This window comes from Chrysemys picta, chromosome 2, assembly GCF_011386835.1.
Source record: "Chrysemys picta bellii isolate R12L10 chromosome 2, ASM1138683v2, whole genome shotgun sequence".
In the NCBI taxonomy this organism is placed as follows: Eukaryota; Metazoa; Chordata; order Testudines; family Emydidae; genus Chrysemys; species Chrysemys picta.
In genome coordinates, this window is record NC_088792.1 from 2,788,903 (window position 1) to 2,806,059 (window position 17,157).

The 17,157-nt window shown below is 45.8% G+C and overlaps 1 protein-coding gene across 2 annotated transcripts in view; it reads right to left on the reverse strand.

The window, feature by feature from the left end:
• Positions 1-171: 171 nt before the first annotated feature.
• Positions 172-17,157, reverse strand: part of LOC101931834 (uncharacterized) — a 115,646-nt gene continuing 98,660 nt past the window's right edge. For both annotated transcript variants that reach the window (XM_065586430.1, XM_065586431.1), the window contains 2 exons: positions 4,558-4,657; positions 172-1,020 (listed from right to left, as the gene is read on the reverse strand). In XM_065586430.1, coding sequence (XP_065442502.1) covers positions 374-1,020; positions 4,558-4,657 — 747 coding nt within the window. In that variant the 3' untranslated portion in view covers positions 172-373. The remainder of the gene's footprint in view (positions 1,021-4,557; positions 4,658-17,157) is intronic.

Here is a 17,157-nt window from a genome sequence, read left to right on the forward strand (position 1 = left end):
GGGGGCAGAGGGGTTTCATTCCACTGTACGGCTGGAAATCCAGATAGACCCCATTGTGCTGGTGAATGAAAACCACATGTGAACAAACACAGGGAAGCTGACTGGTCTGGTTTCACTGCTGAAGCAGAGAGAAATATAAAAAGTAAAAACAATAAAATGATGAAAATTGAATTTGATTTAAAATTCTTCCAGGTTTTATTATCCAAGGTGAAATTAGCGATACATTTAAGGGAAATGTTGTAAATACACGATTTTAATCTCAGTTCTAAGATTTTTATACCAATAAAAGCCTTAACATTAAACAAGTGTTCCAAAACTCATTTTAAAATGGTAAAATCTACCATAATCCGCCATCTCAGATGATCTTAATCAATTAGAGTATAGGAAAATATCTTCGGAGAAATGACTTGCCCTCCTTAAACATTTCTTCAGTATAACAGGGCTCTTCACAGTTCCCACGCACCATGTAATCAATCATTTCAAGCAACTCAGACACCTGAGCGGACTTTTCTGTTCCTTCGGCTCTGTTGTTGAAAGCGAGGCGGCGGTTTCTACAAGTCTGAATCAGCCTCCGAAGATCTTCATCAGCCTTTGCTAAGAACTCGTCCAGTGTTTTCTTCCCTAAGTCTTCTTTTCGGGTGAACAGGATGATCATGTGTTTCTTTGCTTTAAACTGGAAAAGCTTTTCTATCTCCTTGGCCACGTCCTTTTCTTCTTGGCTGAAACTACCCAGCTGTATGATGTGAATAATGGCATGGATCCCTGGAGAGAGGCGGTTAAGAGACACACCTATTTTTTGGCAAGTCTCTTCATTACATCTCTTAGTGTCAAAAAGGCCAGGAGTATCAAGCACTGTAATTTTCCTCCCATTAACAAATGCTTCCCGTTTTTCACAATCCTGTGTAACTGAAGTGGGTGAGATATCTGAATTAAATTTTTCAACACCAAGAATTGTGTTTCCTGTTGCACTTTTCCCACATCCAGTTTTACCAACAAGGACGATTCTCAGTTCAGATTGTGCTGGGAACAAGTAAGAGAGCGTACGTCAGCCGGTCAGTACAGCTTACTTCAATCATGGAAAAAATTGTTCATGAACAGTTTGTTGAACTGGAAATCTTAGCTCAGTTTCCCTTGTTTGTGATGGTTAATTTCAAAAGTTTACTAACCATAAAGAAACTTCACTCCACACCTGCCCCGCCCGCAGCCTCTTCTCCCTGCCCCCTTCCCTTCACAATGATTTTCAGTTAGCTTTCATTTTCAAATAACACCCCACCCAAAAAATGGCACTAACATGCTGTTTGCTGCCATCACATTGTTCACTCTGCTGGTGTGTTCTACCCCTTCCCCCACCCGCTGTCTGTCCTGTCTGTCTGCAGTGTCAGCTCCTCGGGACAAGGGCCACCTGCTACTCAGCATTGCCAGCACTCGTGATTCTCCATGAGTGACGGGATTGCAGAGGGGCTGGAGCCTGTCTGACGATGCTGTGAAAGCGCCAGCCCCTTGGGAAGTGCAGCCCTTGCAGAAGCCGCGAGTCTCCCCTCCACTGGCCGCTCTCACATGGGGGAACAGAGCCCAGTGCTCAGGGCAGCGCCCCTCCCTCCTGCCCCCTCCCCTGCTCCTCTGCCCTCCCCCTGCAGCATCCAGCCTGGGCCAGGCAGAGGGGGTGACAAGCCCCTGGAGCTGCCCTCCCAGCCTGGACCGGAAAAGGGAACCTGCTGCAGCCACCCCAGGCCGGGGAGAGGGATGAGGAACCCCAGGAGCAGCAGAGGTGAGGCTGGGGGTGGCTGAACAGACGGGGACTGGAGCTGAAATAATTGCTGGGCAGGAGCTGGGCAGCTGTGGGGTGAGAGCTCCTGCATCAGGGGCCACACTCACCTCACCCAGTACGTGTGGGGGAGGGGGCAGCACTCAGTGTCACCCCCCGTGTGCCTGGGCCGGGCAGGGGGAGTTCACCAGCGAAACACCCCAATGCCCGATGACAGGCTGCTGACACGAGCATTTCTGTGGTGCCCCAGGGTGAGAGACAGAGATTGAAAAGCTTGAAATATAGGTGTTAAAGAGACTGCACTGTGGACTCTGCCGATTGATGATGGATCAAGGGATCTGGGGTCATAGTGGACCACAAGCTAAATATAAGTATCAAAGGGGTAGCCGTGTTAGTCTGGATCTGTAAAAGCAGCAAAGAGTCCTGTGGCACCTTATAAACTAACAGACGTATAGGAGCATGAGCTTTCGTGGGAGAATACCCACTTCTTCGGATGCCTAACTGGCATGCATCCGAAGAAGTGGGTATTCACCCATGAAATCTCATGTTCCTATACGTCTGTTAGTCTGTAAGGTGCCATAGGACTGTTTGAAGCTAAATATAAGTCAACAGTGTAACACCATTGCAAAAAAAGCAAACATCATTCTGGGATGTATTAGCAGGAGTGTTGTAAGCAAGACATGAGAAGTAATTCTTCCACTCTACTCTGCGCTGATTAGGCCTCAGCTGGAGTATTGTGTCCAGTTCTGGGTGCCACATATTTTGGAAAAGATGTGGACAAATTGGAGAAAGTCCAGAGAAGAGCAACAAAAATGATTAAAGGTCTAGAAAACATGACCTATGAGGGAAGATTGAAAAAAATTGGGTTTGTTTAGTCTGCAGAAGAGAAGACTTAGAGGGGACATGAGAACAGTTTTCAAGTACATAAAAGGTTGTTACAAGGAGGAGGGAGAAAAATTATTCTTTTTAACCTCTGAGGAAAGAACAAGAAGCAATGGGCTTAAATTGTAGCAAGGGAGGAGGTTCAGGTTGGACATTAGGAAAAACTTCCTAACTGTCAGGGTGGTTAAGCACTGGAATAAATTGCCTAGGGAGGTTAAGTATCAGGGGGTAGCCGTGTTAGTCTGTATCTACAAAAACAACAAGGAGTCTGGTGGCACCTTAAAGACTAACAGATAGTCTTTAAGGTGCCACCAGACTCCTTGTTGTTTTTCTAGGGAGGTTGTGCAGTCTCCATCATTGGAGATTTTTAAGAGCAGGCTAGACAAACACATGTCAGGGATGTGATAGATGGTGCTTGGTCCTGCCATGAGAGCAGGGGACTGAACTTGATGACCTCTTGAGGTCCCTTCCAGTTCTATGATTCTATGATTGACCAAGAAACGTGTCTGCTCTGGGGGCTGGGGTCAGAATTTGGATTGTGTGCAATTCTGATCTCCCATGTGTAAGAGAGATTAATTCAAACTGGAGGAATGGAAAACCTACCTTATGAGAGGAGACTCAAGGGTCTTGACTTGTTTAGCCTGAGCAAAAGAAGGCCTAGGGGAGATACGATTGCTCACTATAACCACATCAGAAGGATAAACACCAAGGAGGGAGAGGAGCTATTTAAGTTATGACCCAACGCTGACACAAGAACAAATGGATACAAATTGATTATCACAAGTTTAGGGTTGAAATTAGGTGAAGGTTTCTAATCTTTGGAGGAGTGAAGTTCTGGAACAGCCTTCCAAGGGGAGCAGTGGTGGCAAAAATCCTAACTGACTTCAAGACTGAGCTTGATACGTTTATGGAGGAGATGATGAAACTGCCAACAATGGTATGTAGCTGATCTGTGACTGCTAGTAGCAAATATCTCCAGCAGCCAGTGATCAGCCACTAAATGGGGAAGGTTCTGAGTTACTACAGAGAATTCTTTGCCAGGTGCCTGACTGCTAGGTCTTGTCAAAATGCTCATGGTCCAACTGACCACCCTATTTGGGATCAGGAAGGAATTTTCCCCTCGGTCAGATTGGCAGTGGGGAGTTTAACTTCCTTTGCAGCACTGGGCACAAGTCACTGGCAGGTTTAAAGTTGTGTAAATGGTGGATTCTCTGTAACTTGAAGTCTCATGATTTGAGGACTTCAGTATCTCAGCCAGAGGTTATGGGTCTATTGCAGGAGTAGGTGGATGAGGTTCTGTGACCTGGAACGTGTAGAAGGTCAGACTAGATGATCACAATGGTCCCTTCTGGCCTTAGAGTCTATGTGTCTATCGTGGGGAACACAGAGTTAGCATAGTGTTCTACACGTCTTTTCATGGCGAGGAGACCACTGGGGAATTCTATTTCCCCTTCCCCTCATCAGCCTGCCTGGGATGGAATTACTGAGTCAAAACTCTTCTCCTCTCTCCTCAGAAAGGACAGGCTGGGAAGGTTCATCATGCAGAGATTTAACTGCCTTCGACTCTCCAGGGAGAGAGGGAATCCTGAGCACACTCCATCTGCCCCCTGCTCTATTCAACACTAGACCAGGCAGAGTGAGATGGACTCTGAACATCTGGTCATTGATGGTTCTCTGGTGGGAGAGCTGCAGTGGCCATGTGGATCATTTCAGATATGAACATAACGTCTGACCCAAAGTCCATTGAAATCACTGGAAAGACGTCCCTTGATTGATGTCAGTGGGTATTGGGTCAGGCCTATATTGAGCCAATGAACAGCTGCCTGGCAGCACAACCTGGGCCCATGATGCAATGACTTGATCACACGATTGTCACAATTTTCTCCAAATACAATTGGTAAAAATCTTACCTCTATGCCATACAGATGCAGCACGGGGAGTTGCCTGGTCAGACATTTTCTCTGTTAAGGAGTCTATCCCCACGTCAGTGCTCAGTATCTCACGGAATTTCTGAATTAAAAAAAGAGAGCGGAACGTAGTTGTCACTTGGGCCTGGCTCCACAAAGTGACGGAGGCGTTGTGATGCTGAGCGCTACAGCACCTAACTTGCAGGCACCTAGAAAATCACTGGGATCCACAGAACCTGAGCTGTCTGCCCAGGTTCCCTACACACTGAATGGGGAGAGACGGGCACCTCAGAATGGGATCCACAAACGCCAACATGCTAGGTGGGGAGTCCCCTAAGCCAGCCAATGGAAACTGCAAAAGGGGGGGAGTGTCCTAAGCCATACACCACTCTGGGATTTAGGCACTAAGTCTGGGCTGCAGGGAGGTGGCTGTCTCTTCTTGGGATGCAGAGCCGGGAACTCTGTCCTGGAGTCAGGTGCCTCAGCTCCTTCCCACCCAATACAGCTGGAGGGGTGTGGAGGTGGTGAGTGCCCTAACCCTGGGCTATTGGGTCTGCTGATGTGGGTCTCTCTCAGTCTTGCTTGTTGAAGAGTTTGTTTAATTAATTAAATGTGAATTGGGCCAGGCAACAATTGAGAAGAACTCAATAGTCCAGTGGTTTGGAGACTCGTGGGAGACCCCAGTTCAAATCTCTTCTCACCCAGCAAACTGGGTGACTTGAGCCTGGGTCTCCCACATCCTGGGTGAATTCCCTATGTCACGTTATTGATTTGAACTGGGACCGTATAGAACATGGTTGCAACCAAAGTCCTGTAGTGGCACCAAATCTTGTATAAAGGGGGTCAAATGAGGTGTCTAAGACAAGGTTATGGTTTGCTGGTTTTGATTATGCTGTCTATATGTGTGTATTAATTTTGTAGTTGAAGTTATGAATATCGGCTCTATACTGTCTGTATTTCAAACTTATGCTATGCTTCTGGGAAACTTCCCAGACAAGTTGGTGTTAGCTCTGCCTAGCCTTCTTGATGGCCCATTAAGGACCATCAGCTATACAATTGACCCATTGAGAGAAGTCAGATACGCCTTGTAACTCAGCAGGGACTGGCCCATATGACTCCAGACTCCATTTTGGGGGAGGGATAGCTCAGTGGTTTGAGCATTGGCCTGCTAACCCCAGGGTTGTGAGCAGTGGCGGATTAATAATTTTGCCGCCCCTAGGCCAGGAAATAATTGACGCCCTGGCCCCGCCCCAACTCCGCCCTTTCCCCGCCCCATTCCAACCCCCTCCCCAAAGTCCCCACCCCAACTCCGCCCCCTTCCTTCCCCTATTGGATCCCTTCCCCAAATCCCCGCCCCCGGCCCTGCCTCTTCCCCCAGCGCGCGGCATTTCCCCTCCTACCCCCTCCCTCCCTGCCCCGCGAAACAGCTGTTTCGTGGCGCAAGCACTGGGAAGGGAGAGAAACAGGACGCGGCGGCGCGCTTGCAGAGGAGGTGGAGGTGAGCTGGAGCAGGGGGGCGGGGCGCGGAGGGGAGCTTCCGCCCCTGCAAATTTGCCACCTTAGGCTTAAGCCTTGTCGGCCTAGGCAATAATACGGCGCTGGTTGTGAGTTCAATCCTTGAGGAGACCATTTAGGGATCTGGGGCAAAAATCTGTCTGGGGATTGGTACTGCTTTGAGCAGGGGGTTGGACTAGATGACCTCCTGAGATCCCTTCCAACCCTGATATTCTAGGATTTTGCTGTAATTTTCCACAGTAAGAACAAAGAGGTGTTCTTACACCTGGAAAAGACTATAAAAGGCTGATGCCTCATCTCCATCTTCTCTTCAGTCCTGTTTCTTACCTCTGGAAGGACTTTGCTACAAACAGAAGCTCTACACAAAAGACTGATGACCCATCCCCAGCTGGAGATGTATCCCAGAGACTTGATTTAAACCTCCAGTTTATACTATCACTACTACAAGCTTGAACCAAGAACTTTGCCATTGCTGTATGTAATTAATTCCATTTAACCAATTCTAACTCTCATCTATATCTTTCTCCTTTTATGAATAAACCTTTAGATTTTTGATTCTAAAGGATTGGCAACAGCGTGATTTGTGGGTAAGATCTGATTTGTATATTGACATGGGTCTGGGGCTTGGTCCTATGGGATCAGGAGAACCTTTTTTCTTTTACTGGGGTATTGGTTTTCATAACCATTCATCCCCATAACGAGTGGCACTGGTGGGAGTACTGGGAAACTGGAGTGTCTAAGGAGATTGCTTGTGAGACTTGCGGTTAGCCAGTGGGGTGAGACCAAAGTCCTCCTAGTCTGGCTGGTTTGGTTTGCCTTAGAGGTGGAAAAAACCCCAGCCTTGGGCTGTAACTGCCCTATTTGAGCAATTTGTCCTGAGTTGGTGCTCTCAGTTGGGTTCCGCCAGAACCGCATTGTCACAGTGGCGTAGTCGGCAGGATCCACAGAACCAGGTCAATTAAGCTTTGGGTCAGAACCCCACGCTATCCAAATTTGAATTTTGGGATTGTTGGTTTGAGAGAGTGTGGTTGTTTAAAGAACAGTTGCAATGGGTGAGCAAAGAGCATATGAGGGCCTTGACAAAAAAGCCCTGGAAGATTTGTGTTCAGAAAAGGGGATAAGCTTTAGAAAGAAAGCTACAAATCAAGGACTGAGAGATCTGTTAATGGCCAGTGATCAGAAGGCAGAAGCAATTGAAAAGCAAAAGGCAGCAAGTAAAGTGCAACTTGAGCATGAACAAAGACTGGCAGAAATTCGATTGCAGGAACTAGAAGCTGAGACAAAAGTGCAAAGATTTCAGCTCCAAGTCAAAAAAGCAAGGGAAGAAAAGCAGAAATTGTATCCTCTTGAAAGTCCAGTTTATAACAATGTTGGTATGTTGTATAACTCTGAGCAGTTGTCTGGGTGTAACCAAATGTACCCCAATTCTGCCACCTTTTATGTAAATGCTTTTACTGTGTGTTCAGTAAAGAGTGGCTCCATAACTTGTGCCAATGCTCTGTATGGGAGTGGTAATGAAAGATTCACAGAGAATGTAAAAGTCAATGGTAAAAGCTGTGTAGGGCAAATGATGGCTTCTAACATCACTCTTGTTAAAGCAGATCTTGTCAAAGAGGAAGATTATTTACCAAATCAGAGTGTGAATGTTGTAGTCCTCTATGAATTTACTGTCCATGTGCCTTTAGCCAGAATCCACCTTGAATGGAATGGGGCTCAGCATGAGGTTATAGCTGGGGTAAGGAACTTATTGCCTAAGGATCTTTTGATTGGGGAAAATGTTAAAGCTTTGTTCAGTCCAGGTAGCCAGTCACAGGACAGGAATAATCTTAAACCTGTGTCTATTGTGGGCAATGATTTGCCTGGGGAGGGTTGCTCCAAAGGTTTGTCTGAGAAGAGCTATTTGTCTGTAAATGAAGTTTCTGAATGTCAGTCTAGTGTCTCAGAAGTGAATCTGGAGTTAAATCAAGAGCAGCAAAATCTTATTGGGCAGGAAAATGTTTCTCTGGAGCAGATTAAAGTGGATGGTCAAGTGGAAGCCCTAACTGAGGAAGGAAAGGGTGGATTTTTGATGGGTGATGCATTGGTGGCTAGTACAGCTTGCAAAAGTGAACCTGAAAAGGGTAACTGTGATTTGCTGGCAGTGGCTCAGTGTAGTAAGAAGAGCAGTTTATCTGTTGGGAGTGGCAAGGGGCCTGGTAAGGAAGCTGCCCCACTCTCCCAGTCTTTGTCTGTAATCAGCCCTGTGTGCTGGGACAGAGGAGAGGAAGGCAGGAAAAGTTTGGAGGAGCCTGGGCAGCCTTGTGAGCTGATGGCTTTGTCTAGTCAGCAGTTTGGGAAGGCAGGGATAGTGGAAGATGAATGTCCCTAGACCTTATCTGTTTCCTGTGTGGAGAATAGTGACAGTGAAGGAAATGTGCCTGTATCTGTCAGGTGTATTGACTTGCCTATGGAGGAAGCTACCTCAGTCTCCAAGCAGTTGTCTGTGAACAGCCCTGTGTGCTGGGACAAGGGAAATGAAGTCCCGAGCTGTGTGTCTGGTAAAAAAGGTATCTCCAGCTCTTCTTTGTCTGTAGAGCAGACAGAAGGTGCCTTTCAGCCTGTGATGGTTGAGAATAGTGCAGTTGTCTCAGAATTGGTTCTGAATTCAACTAAAGCCCAGGGAGGGAATGGTCCTAAGTCTGTGTCTGCTGGGGAGAATGGTATTGTAACTAAGTTGCATCCAGTTAGTGTCTTAGCAAAATCCCAGAGACCAGACAATTCTGGTGCTTATATTTTGCCTATTGCTAGTGTGTGGTTGGTAAAGGGTGTAGCAACTCTGTCTAATCAGGGTAATACCCTAGCCAGGGCACAAGGAGAGCATGAAGGTGATTTGGTTGTGTTATCTACTGATGGTGTGGAAACTTGTAGCAAGAAGGAAAGGATTCCTGAACTTGTGTGTGGCAAAGGGAAGGGAAATGTTTCTAACCTTTTATCTAGGAAGTCTTTGGGTTTGCCTGAAAGGGGATTGTGTAAAAATCTGCCTGATGGGCCAAAGGTGATCCTGGATGTAAGTAAGACCCAAAAAAAGTCTGTCGTTTCTCAGGAAAGTGTTCCTTTAGAGCAGGCCCTAGATGAAGAGGGTAAGGGCAAAATTTCTGTGAGGGGTGATTTGCTGCTTAGAAAAGCTCCTGGGGAAAGAAATCCTCATGGTAATCTGTTCAAGCAGTTCCCTGCAACTGAAGGATGTGAGAGTAATTTAATCAAGGAAGTTTCAGTTCCTAACAGCCAGAAATTTTCTGTTGTGAATGGATCCACTGACTTTCCTTTCGAAAGATCCAGTGTGGGTAGCTTTGAAAAGGTCTCAGATGGAGTAAGAGCTGTTAAGAAAGTTAAGCAACCCTATAACCAAGTGGCTGTGTTTGGCCAGCTTGTTGGGAAGACAATGGTGTTGGAACAGGAATGTCTCCATTCTAATTCTGTGAGTGAGCAGTCTGTGCTTCAGGGTCTGAAGACAGATTTGGTTAATGGGGTTTCAAAGCAGAACAGTTTTATGGCTAAATGCTTGAGGATGCAGGGGAGAGCAAGCAAACTCTCACCCTCAGACTCTTTGGATTTGTGTGGTATCTCTTTAAGACAGAGTCCAGCCTTGGAAATGATAACAGTTAAGGATATGAAAACTGGTGGACTGGCTTCTGTCTGTGGTAATGCAAATTACTTGTCTGGCTGGGAGGGGAAGGACTTGCTAATAGCTGTTAGCACAGAGGGCCCACCCCATCAACCAGTGAATTCTGTTCAGCAAGAAAAATCAGGGTGTGATCCTGCAGGACAAGGAGGAAAGAGAAAACTAAATTTTGCAAAGGAAAGCCACAGGTTAACCCTAAAATGCCCAAACTCCAATGGTATTGAGCCAAAGGTGTGGCATGACAACCATGATTGTAGATGGACACTTGCAATGGATTTGTTGTTAATGCTAATGGTAATTTTGTAACTAATGTGTTGCTATTACCAAGAACTGTAAGAATGTACAATGTTCCTAATCTGTTGGAAAATCCCCTGAACATGTTAAAAGGAATACATGAGAACACACTTTATGTTAAAAGGTCTTGCTATACTAATGTTTCACAGTTGATGCCTGTAAACAGTATTGGAACTTTTCACAGGAGAAAAGACATTCCAGACCTAATGTGCTGTATGAGAAGGGAAACTAAGGCACACTACCATATTGCCTTCATGGCTAAATGCCAAGATTCCTGTACTATGAACATCATTAATATCTGCATTTATTTGATGTTAATTGGGTTCCAAACATTTGCCCGAGCTTATATGGATAAAGTAGCTGTTTTCTTTAGCTCTTGGCAAGGTCACATGAGACATAGAGGAACCATGCTGCAAGAGCAGATCCAATCCACTATTGTTCTAACCAAGTTTTACCTTGAGTTTGTAAAGAGGTTCAATCATGTTGTTGAACACAATTTTGATAAACCATTTCTGTTGTTCTTTAGCCAGCTAAGCCATAGTGCCTAACCCCGATACTAGCCATAGTGAGATAAACCCAAGGATGGGGAGCTCTTGGGATGCAGTCAGTGATGTTTGTGTCATCCCTTCCTGCATCAATTTTGCGTTGGGGGTGTGACGTTATTGATATAATCTGGGACCATATAGATCATTGCTGCAACCAAGGTTCTGTAGTGGCATGCAAATCTTGTATAAAGGGGGTCAAATGGGGTGTCTAAGACAAGGTTATGGTTTACTGGTTATGATTATGCTGTTCATATGTGTGTATCAGTTTTGTAGTTGAAGTTATGAATATTGGCTCTATACTGTCTGTATTTCAAACTTATGCTATGCTGCTGGGTGACATCCCAGACAAACTGGTGTTAGCTCTGCCTAGCCTGCTTGATGGCCCATTAAGGACCATCAGCTATACAATGGACCCATTGAGAGAAGGCAGATACGCCTTGTAACTCAGCAAAGTATGCAGGGACTGGCCCATGTAACTCCAGACTCCATTTTGCTGTAATTTTCCACAGTAAGAACAAAGAGGTGTTCTTACACCTGGAAAAGACTATATAAGGCTGATGCCTCATCTCCATCTTGTCTTCAATCCTGTCTATATGTGTGTATCACTTTTACCTCTGGAGGAACTTTGCTACAAACTGAAGCTCTGAACAAAGGACTGAGGACCCATCCCAGCTGGGGATGTATTCCAGAGACTTGATTTGAACCTGCAGTTTATTCCATCGCTGCTGCAAGCCTGAACCAAGAACTTTGCCATTACTGTATGTAATTGATTCCATTTAACCAATTCTAACTCTCATCTCTATCTTTTTCCTTTTATGAATAAACCTTTAGATTTTAGATTCTAAAGGATTGGCAGTAGCGTGATTTGTGGGTAAGGTCTGACTTGTATATTGACCTGGGTCTGGGGCTTGGTCCTTTGGGATCAAGAGAACCTTTTTCTTTTACTGGGGTATTGGTTTTTATAACCATTTGTCCCCATAACGTGTGGCACTGGTGGTAATACTGGGAAACTGGAGTGTCTAAGGAGATTGCTTGTGAGACTTGCGGTTAGCCAGTGGGGTGAGACCAAAGTCCTCTTTGTCTGGCTGGTTTGGTTTGCCTTAGAGGTGGAAAAACCCCAGCCTTGGGCTGTAACTGCCCTATTTTAGCAATTTGTCCTGAGTTGGCGCTCTCAGTTGGGTTCCGCCAGAACCGCATTGTCACAGACTGGAAGGGACTTTCAGAGGTCATCTAGTCCAGTCCCCTGCCCTCATGGCAGGACTAAGTATTATCTAAACTGGGGTGGTCAAACTATGGCCCAGGGGCCGTAACCGTCCCTTCAGATGTTTTAATTCATCCCTCGAGCTCCTGGAAGGGAGCGGGGTCGGGGGCTTACTCCACGTAGCTCCTGGAAGCAGCGGCAAGTCCCCTCTCCGGCTCCTATGCATAGGGGCAGCCAGGGGGCTCTGCACACTGCCTCCACCCCAAGCACCATCCCCACAGCTCCCATTGGCCAGCAAATGGGGCCAATGGAACTTCAGGGGTGGCGCCTGTGGACAGGGCAATTTTTCTCCCTCCTCCTTATAACAACCTTTTAGGTATTTGAAAACTGTTATCATGTCCCCTCTCAGTCTTCTCTTTTTCAGACTAAAAAAACCCAGTTCTTTTAATCTTCCTTCATAGGTCATGTTTTCAAGACCCGTGATCATTTTTGTTGCTCTTCTCTCGACTTTCTCCAATTTGTCCACATCTTTCCCGAAGCGTGGTGCCCAGAACTGGACACAATACTCCAGTTGAGGCCTAATCAGCACGGAGTAGAGTGGGAGAATTACTTTTCGTGTCTTGCTTACAATACTCCTGCTAATATATCCCAGAATGATGTTCCTTTTTTTGCAGCAGAGTTACACGGTTGACTCATATTTAGCTTGTGATCCACTATGACCCCCAGATCCGTTTTCTCAGTACTCCTTCCTAGGCAGTCATTTCCCATTTTGTATGTGTGCAACTGATTGTTCCTTCCTAAGTGGAGTATCTAAATCATTGATGAAGATATTGAACAGAACGGGACCCAGAACTGATCCCTGCAGGACTCCACTCGTTGCGCCCTTCCAGCATGACTGTGAACCACTGATAACTGCACTCTAGGGACAGTTATCCAACTAGTTATGCACCCACCTTATAGTAGCTCCATCTAAGTTGTATTTCCTTAGCTTGTTTATGAGAAGGTCATGCAAAACTGTGTCAAAAGCCTTACTAAAGTCAAGATATACCACATCTACCGTTTCCCCCCATCCACAAGGCTTGTTACCCTATCAAAGAAAGCTATCAGGTTGGTTTTACATGATTTGTTCTTTATAAATCCATGCTGTTATTTATCACCTTATTTTCTTCTAAGTATTCTCAAATTGATTGCTTAATTATTTGCTCCATTATCTTACCTGGTACAGAAGTTAAGCTGACTGGTCTGTAATTGCCTGGATTGCCCTTATTTCCCTTTTTATAGATTGACACCATATTTGCCCACTTCCAGTCCTCTGGAATCTCTCCAATCTTCCATGACTTTTTGAAGATAATCACTAATGGCTCAGATATCTCCTCAGGCAGTTCCTTGAGTGTTCTAGGATATATTTCATCAGGCCCTGGTGACTTGAAGTAATTTTTAACTCATTCTTTCCCTATTTTAGCTTCTGATTCTACCTAATTTTCACTGGCATTCACTATGTTAGACGTCTAATCACTAGTAAACTTTTTGGTGAAAGTCAAAACAAAAAAGTCATTAAACACTTCTGCCATTTCCACATTTCTGTTTGTGTTTTTTCTCCCTCATTGAGTCACGGGTGCTGATAGAATGCTGACTGGTTTTGGTAGCAAGTCAAAAACATGCTGTACTGAGTAAAACACAGATAGTAAATGATGACTTTAACTGTGTGATGTAATTGACATGAACTGGGATCATATAGATCATTGTTGCAACCAAGGTCCTGTAGTGGCACCAAATCTTGTATAAAGGGGGTCAAATAAGGTGTCTAAGACAAGGTTTTCATTTGCTGGTTATGATTATGCCATCTGTATGCATGTATCATTTTTGTATTTAAAGTTACAAGTTTTGGCTCTGTACTGTCTGTATTTCAAACTTGTGCAATGCTTCTGGGTGACCCCCAGCCAGTTTGGCATCAGCTCTGCCTAGCCTGCTTGATGGCCCATTAAGGACCATCAGCTATACAATTGACCCATTGAGAGAAGGCAGATTCACCTTGTGACTCAGCAAGGCAGGGACATGCCTATGGACAGAACTCTGAGGTTTTTCCATGCCACATGATGGACAGCTTGTCCTTGGGACAAAGAAATCAGAGACCACAGGGAAAGAGACTATAAAAAGCTGCTGCAGATCCTCCATCTTGTCTTCAATCCTGCTTCTTACCTCTGGAGGGACTTTGCTACAAACTGAAGCTCTGAACAAAGGACTGATGACCCATCCCAGCGGGGGATGTTCCAGAGACTTGATTTGAACCTGCAGTTTATTCTATCGCTGCTACAAGCCTGAACCAAGAACTTTGCCATTACTGTATGTAATTGATTCCATTTAACCAATTCTAACTCTCATCTCTATCTTTTTCCTTTTATGAATAAACCTTTAGATTTTAGATTCTAAAGGATTGGCAGCAGCGTGATTTGTGGGTAAGATCTGACTTGTATATTGCCCTGGGTCTGGGGCTTGGTCCTTTAGGATCGAGAGAACCTTTTTTCTTTTACTGGGGTATTGGTTTTCCATTTGTCCCCATAACGAGTGGCATTGATGGTGATACTGGGAAACTGGAGTGTCTCAGGGAATTGCTTGTGTGTCTTGTGCTTAGCCAGTGGGGTGAGACCAAAGTCTTCTCTGTCTGACTGGTTTGGTTTGCCTTGGTGTGCATAGAAACCCCAGCCCTGGGCCGTAATTGCCATGCTTTAGGCAATTTGTCCTGAACTGGCACTCTCAGTTGGGTCCCACCAGAACCAGCATCGTTACAAACTGCTCATAACCCAGCCAAATCTGCACAGATTTATATAGAGCAAACCCAAGGCACATCCTTGATCCCAGGACTGTCCTGCTGCAGACCATGGAGATACTAGAGTTCTTTAAAAAGAAAAACGGTCAGAAGAATGCTTACAATGGAAAGCATTTAGCAACCTAAGTACAGGCATCGTGCCGCTCTCTCTATAAAAGTTTGGTGATACAAGCTACAAGCAGGCTTCCAGCCAGACAGAGACTAACGCAGTTCTAACTGCCTTCCAGCCCAGGCATCAGCACTGCAGAACCTTGGTTCCCATGGCAGAAACCAAAAGGCATACACAGGGATTGCAAAGCATCTCACTGACCTGAGCATTCACCAAACAGGATCCAGGTTTAGGAGAAATTAAAGGATCTGAACATGGCAAGTCCTGCACACCTGCATTAGGCTTTCAAAGCTGTGTCACTAAAACATTATGTGATGGCAGCAGGCCGACTATGGCTCAATGCAATGAAGGCGGGGTTTGAACATGAGATTGCTGCTCTTCACATAAGCAGTTGCCTCAAGTAATGCTTTCAGGGCTTCAGATCAAACAAGATAAGGAATTAGTGACTGTGTTCTAATAAGAAAGTGAACTCCTGCACTTTCCAAGTCCAAATATCATTAACACTAAACAACACCCTTCACACTCCAGTCATCCTGCCTATAACCTCCCTCTTCATCCTTCCTCCACTGTACAAAAGCACCAAAACTTTGTTGAGTGATGAAGGTGTTTTAATATGTGTGTAAATCTCTACAGTATACTGAGCTACCAACTTTATAGGTTTTCCTCAGGGACTATGAGGTTATTGGACCCTTCTATGAGTCTGCAGGGAAAATCCTTAGTCTGAGGGAACGATTCCTCTGATTAGCTGTTCCTCCTCATTCACTTTCCTCCTGGGGAAGGAGAGCCAATCAGAGCTGCTACACAGCTGCAATCAGGAATGGACATTTCCCTGGGGTATTGTTGGAGTTGCAAGAGTTTGTCTCTCCTCCCACAATTTGGGCACTCATGAGGGTCCCCAGAGAGCTGTGCAGGAAATCTGGGATGCATGCCTAAAAGTGCTTAACACAACTGAATGCAGTGCTAGGAGTAGATGCAGGACACAACAGCAAACTCATTGAAGATGTCTGAATATTGTGGGTGGATGTACTGACTGCTGTTAATTACAACTGAGATAACTAAGTACGACTGAGGTAATTGCCACCACACTGAAAATGTCATAAACCCTGTGCATGATGTCATGTTCCCCAAACTTCTGAAAGCAGGGTCTGAATGAGCTCACCTCTGACATCTAGTGGTGAGCTAGGAAAAAAACCCCTCAGGAACAGATCATATTCTCATAAACACACCTACTTTCCCTAGGTGTGCAATGGAAGGAGCTGCTTTGCCAAAGCTTTGGCTGCTGTTGGTTTACAAATCACTTTAGCACTGAGTGCAGGGGGAATGAAATGTTATTATCCTGATTGTACGAGTAAAGGGTGAAAGAACTGAATGTAACCCTTCTGCCCATCTAAGTTGGCAGCAACAAGGGCCGGGTTCTGTATCTAGGGGTTCCATTTCAATAACGCAATGCAAAACCGTCTCGAGCCCCCACCCAGTGACCTGGGACAATTACATACCATCCCCTGGGTGCCTCTAAGAGGCAATACTTCCCCTCTCGCAAGCACGGAGTCTGAGTGTGACAGAAAATGTTTTATAACATGAGGTAAACGACATCAGCATAAAATTGGAAAAACACCACAAACAGGATTCATAACACAAACCATGAGCAAAACCCACCCCAGCAGATTGGGACGTGCCCTTTCCCTTTGGTTCTTGAATCCAGCAACCCAAAATCACCCAGAGTCCCCAAAATCCAACACCCCCAAAGTCTCTTGGGTCCAGCAACCACCCAAACTCCCAAAAGTCCAACAACCCCCAAAGTCTCTGTCCGTGGTCAGTGCAGCCCCAGAGTAAATGGAGGGGGGGCACGCAGGGTATTAAGGGGCACCTTACGTGATCCGAGGCTGGCCAGCCGTCTGTTTCTCCGTGGGGGTTCTGCCGCAGCCTTCACCACGAGCCAGTCCACTTTTCTGCCATCCCACGAACTGCTCCGCTCTACAAGCTGCTCCGCTCCACTCCGCTCCGCTCACCGACCTGTGAGCCGTCCCCGCAAACAGCTCCGCTCGCCGTTCCTTGGGCCACTCCAACCAGCCCCGCAAGGCTCCGTGCCACTCGCCGCTCCTCCAGTCGTCCCCACAAATTGCTCCACCAGCTGCTGAGCAATATCACTTCAGGCTCCCCTACTAGTTAACACAGTCTCAGTGATCTCAGCTCTTAATAACTTTAGCTCTTTTGTGATTTCAGCTCTTAGCAATTTCAGCTCATAGTACGGGAGCCCCAGTGCTAGTGCACCATTGGCCCAAAGTGAATTCAGCTCAGCAGTCTGTAACTAGACTTCTAATGGAATCAAAGTTAGCTCTGATAGTCAACAGTGGAGAGAGGCAGTGGTGCAATTTAGTGGTGTTTCAAACCCTCGGAGGGGGGCCTATACCATCAGATATAAATACCTGTCCCCACCCTCTCTATTTTTAC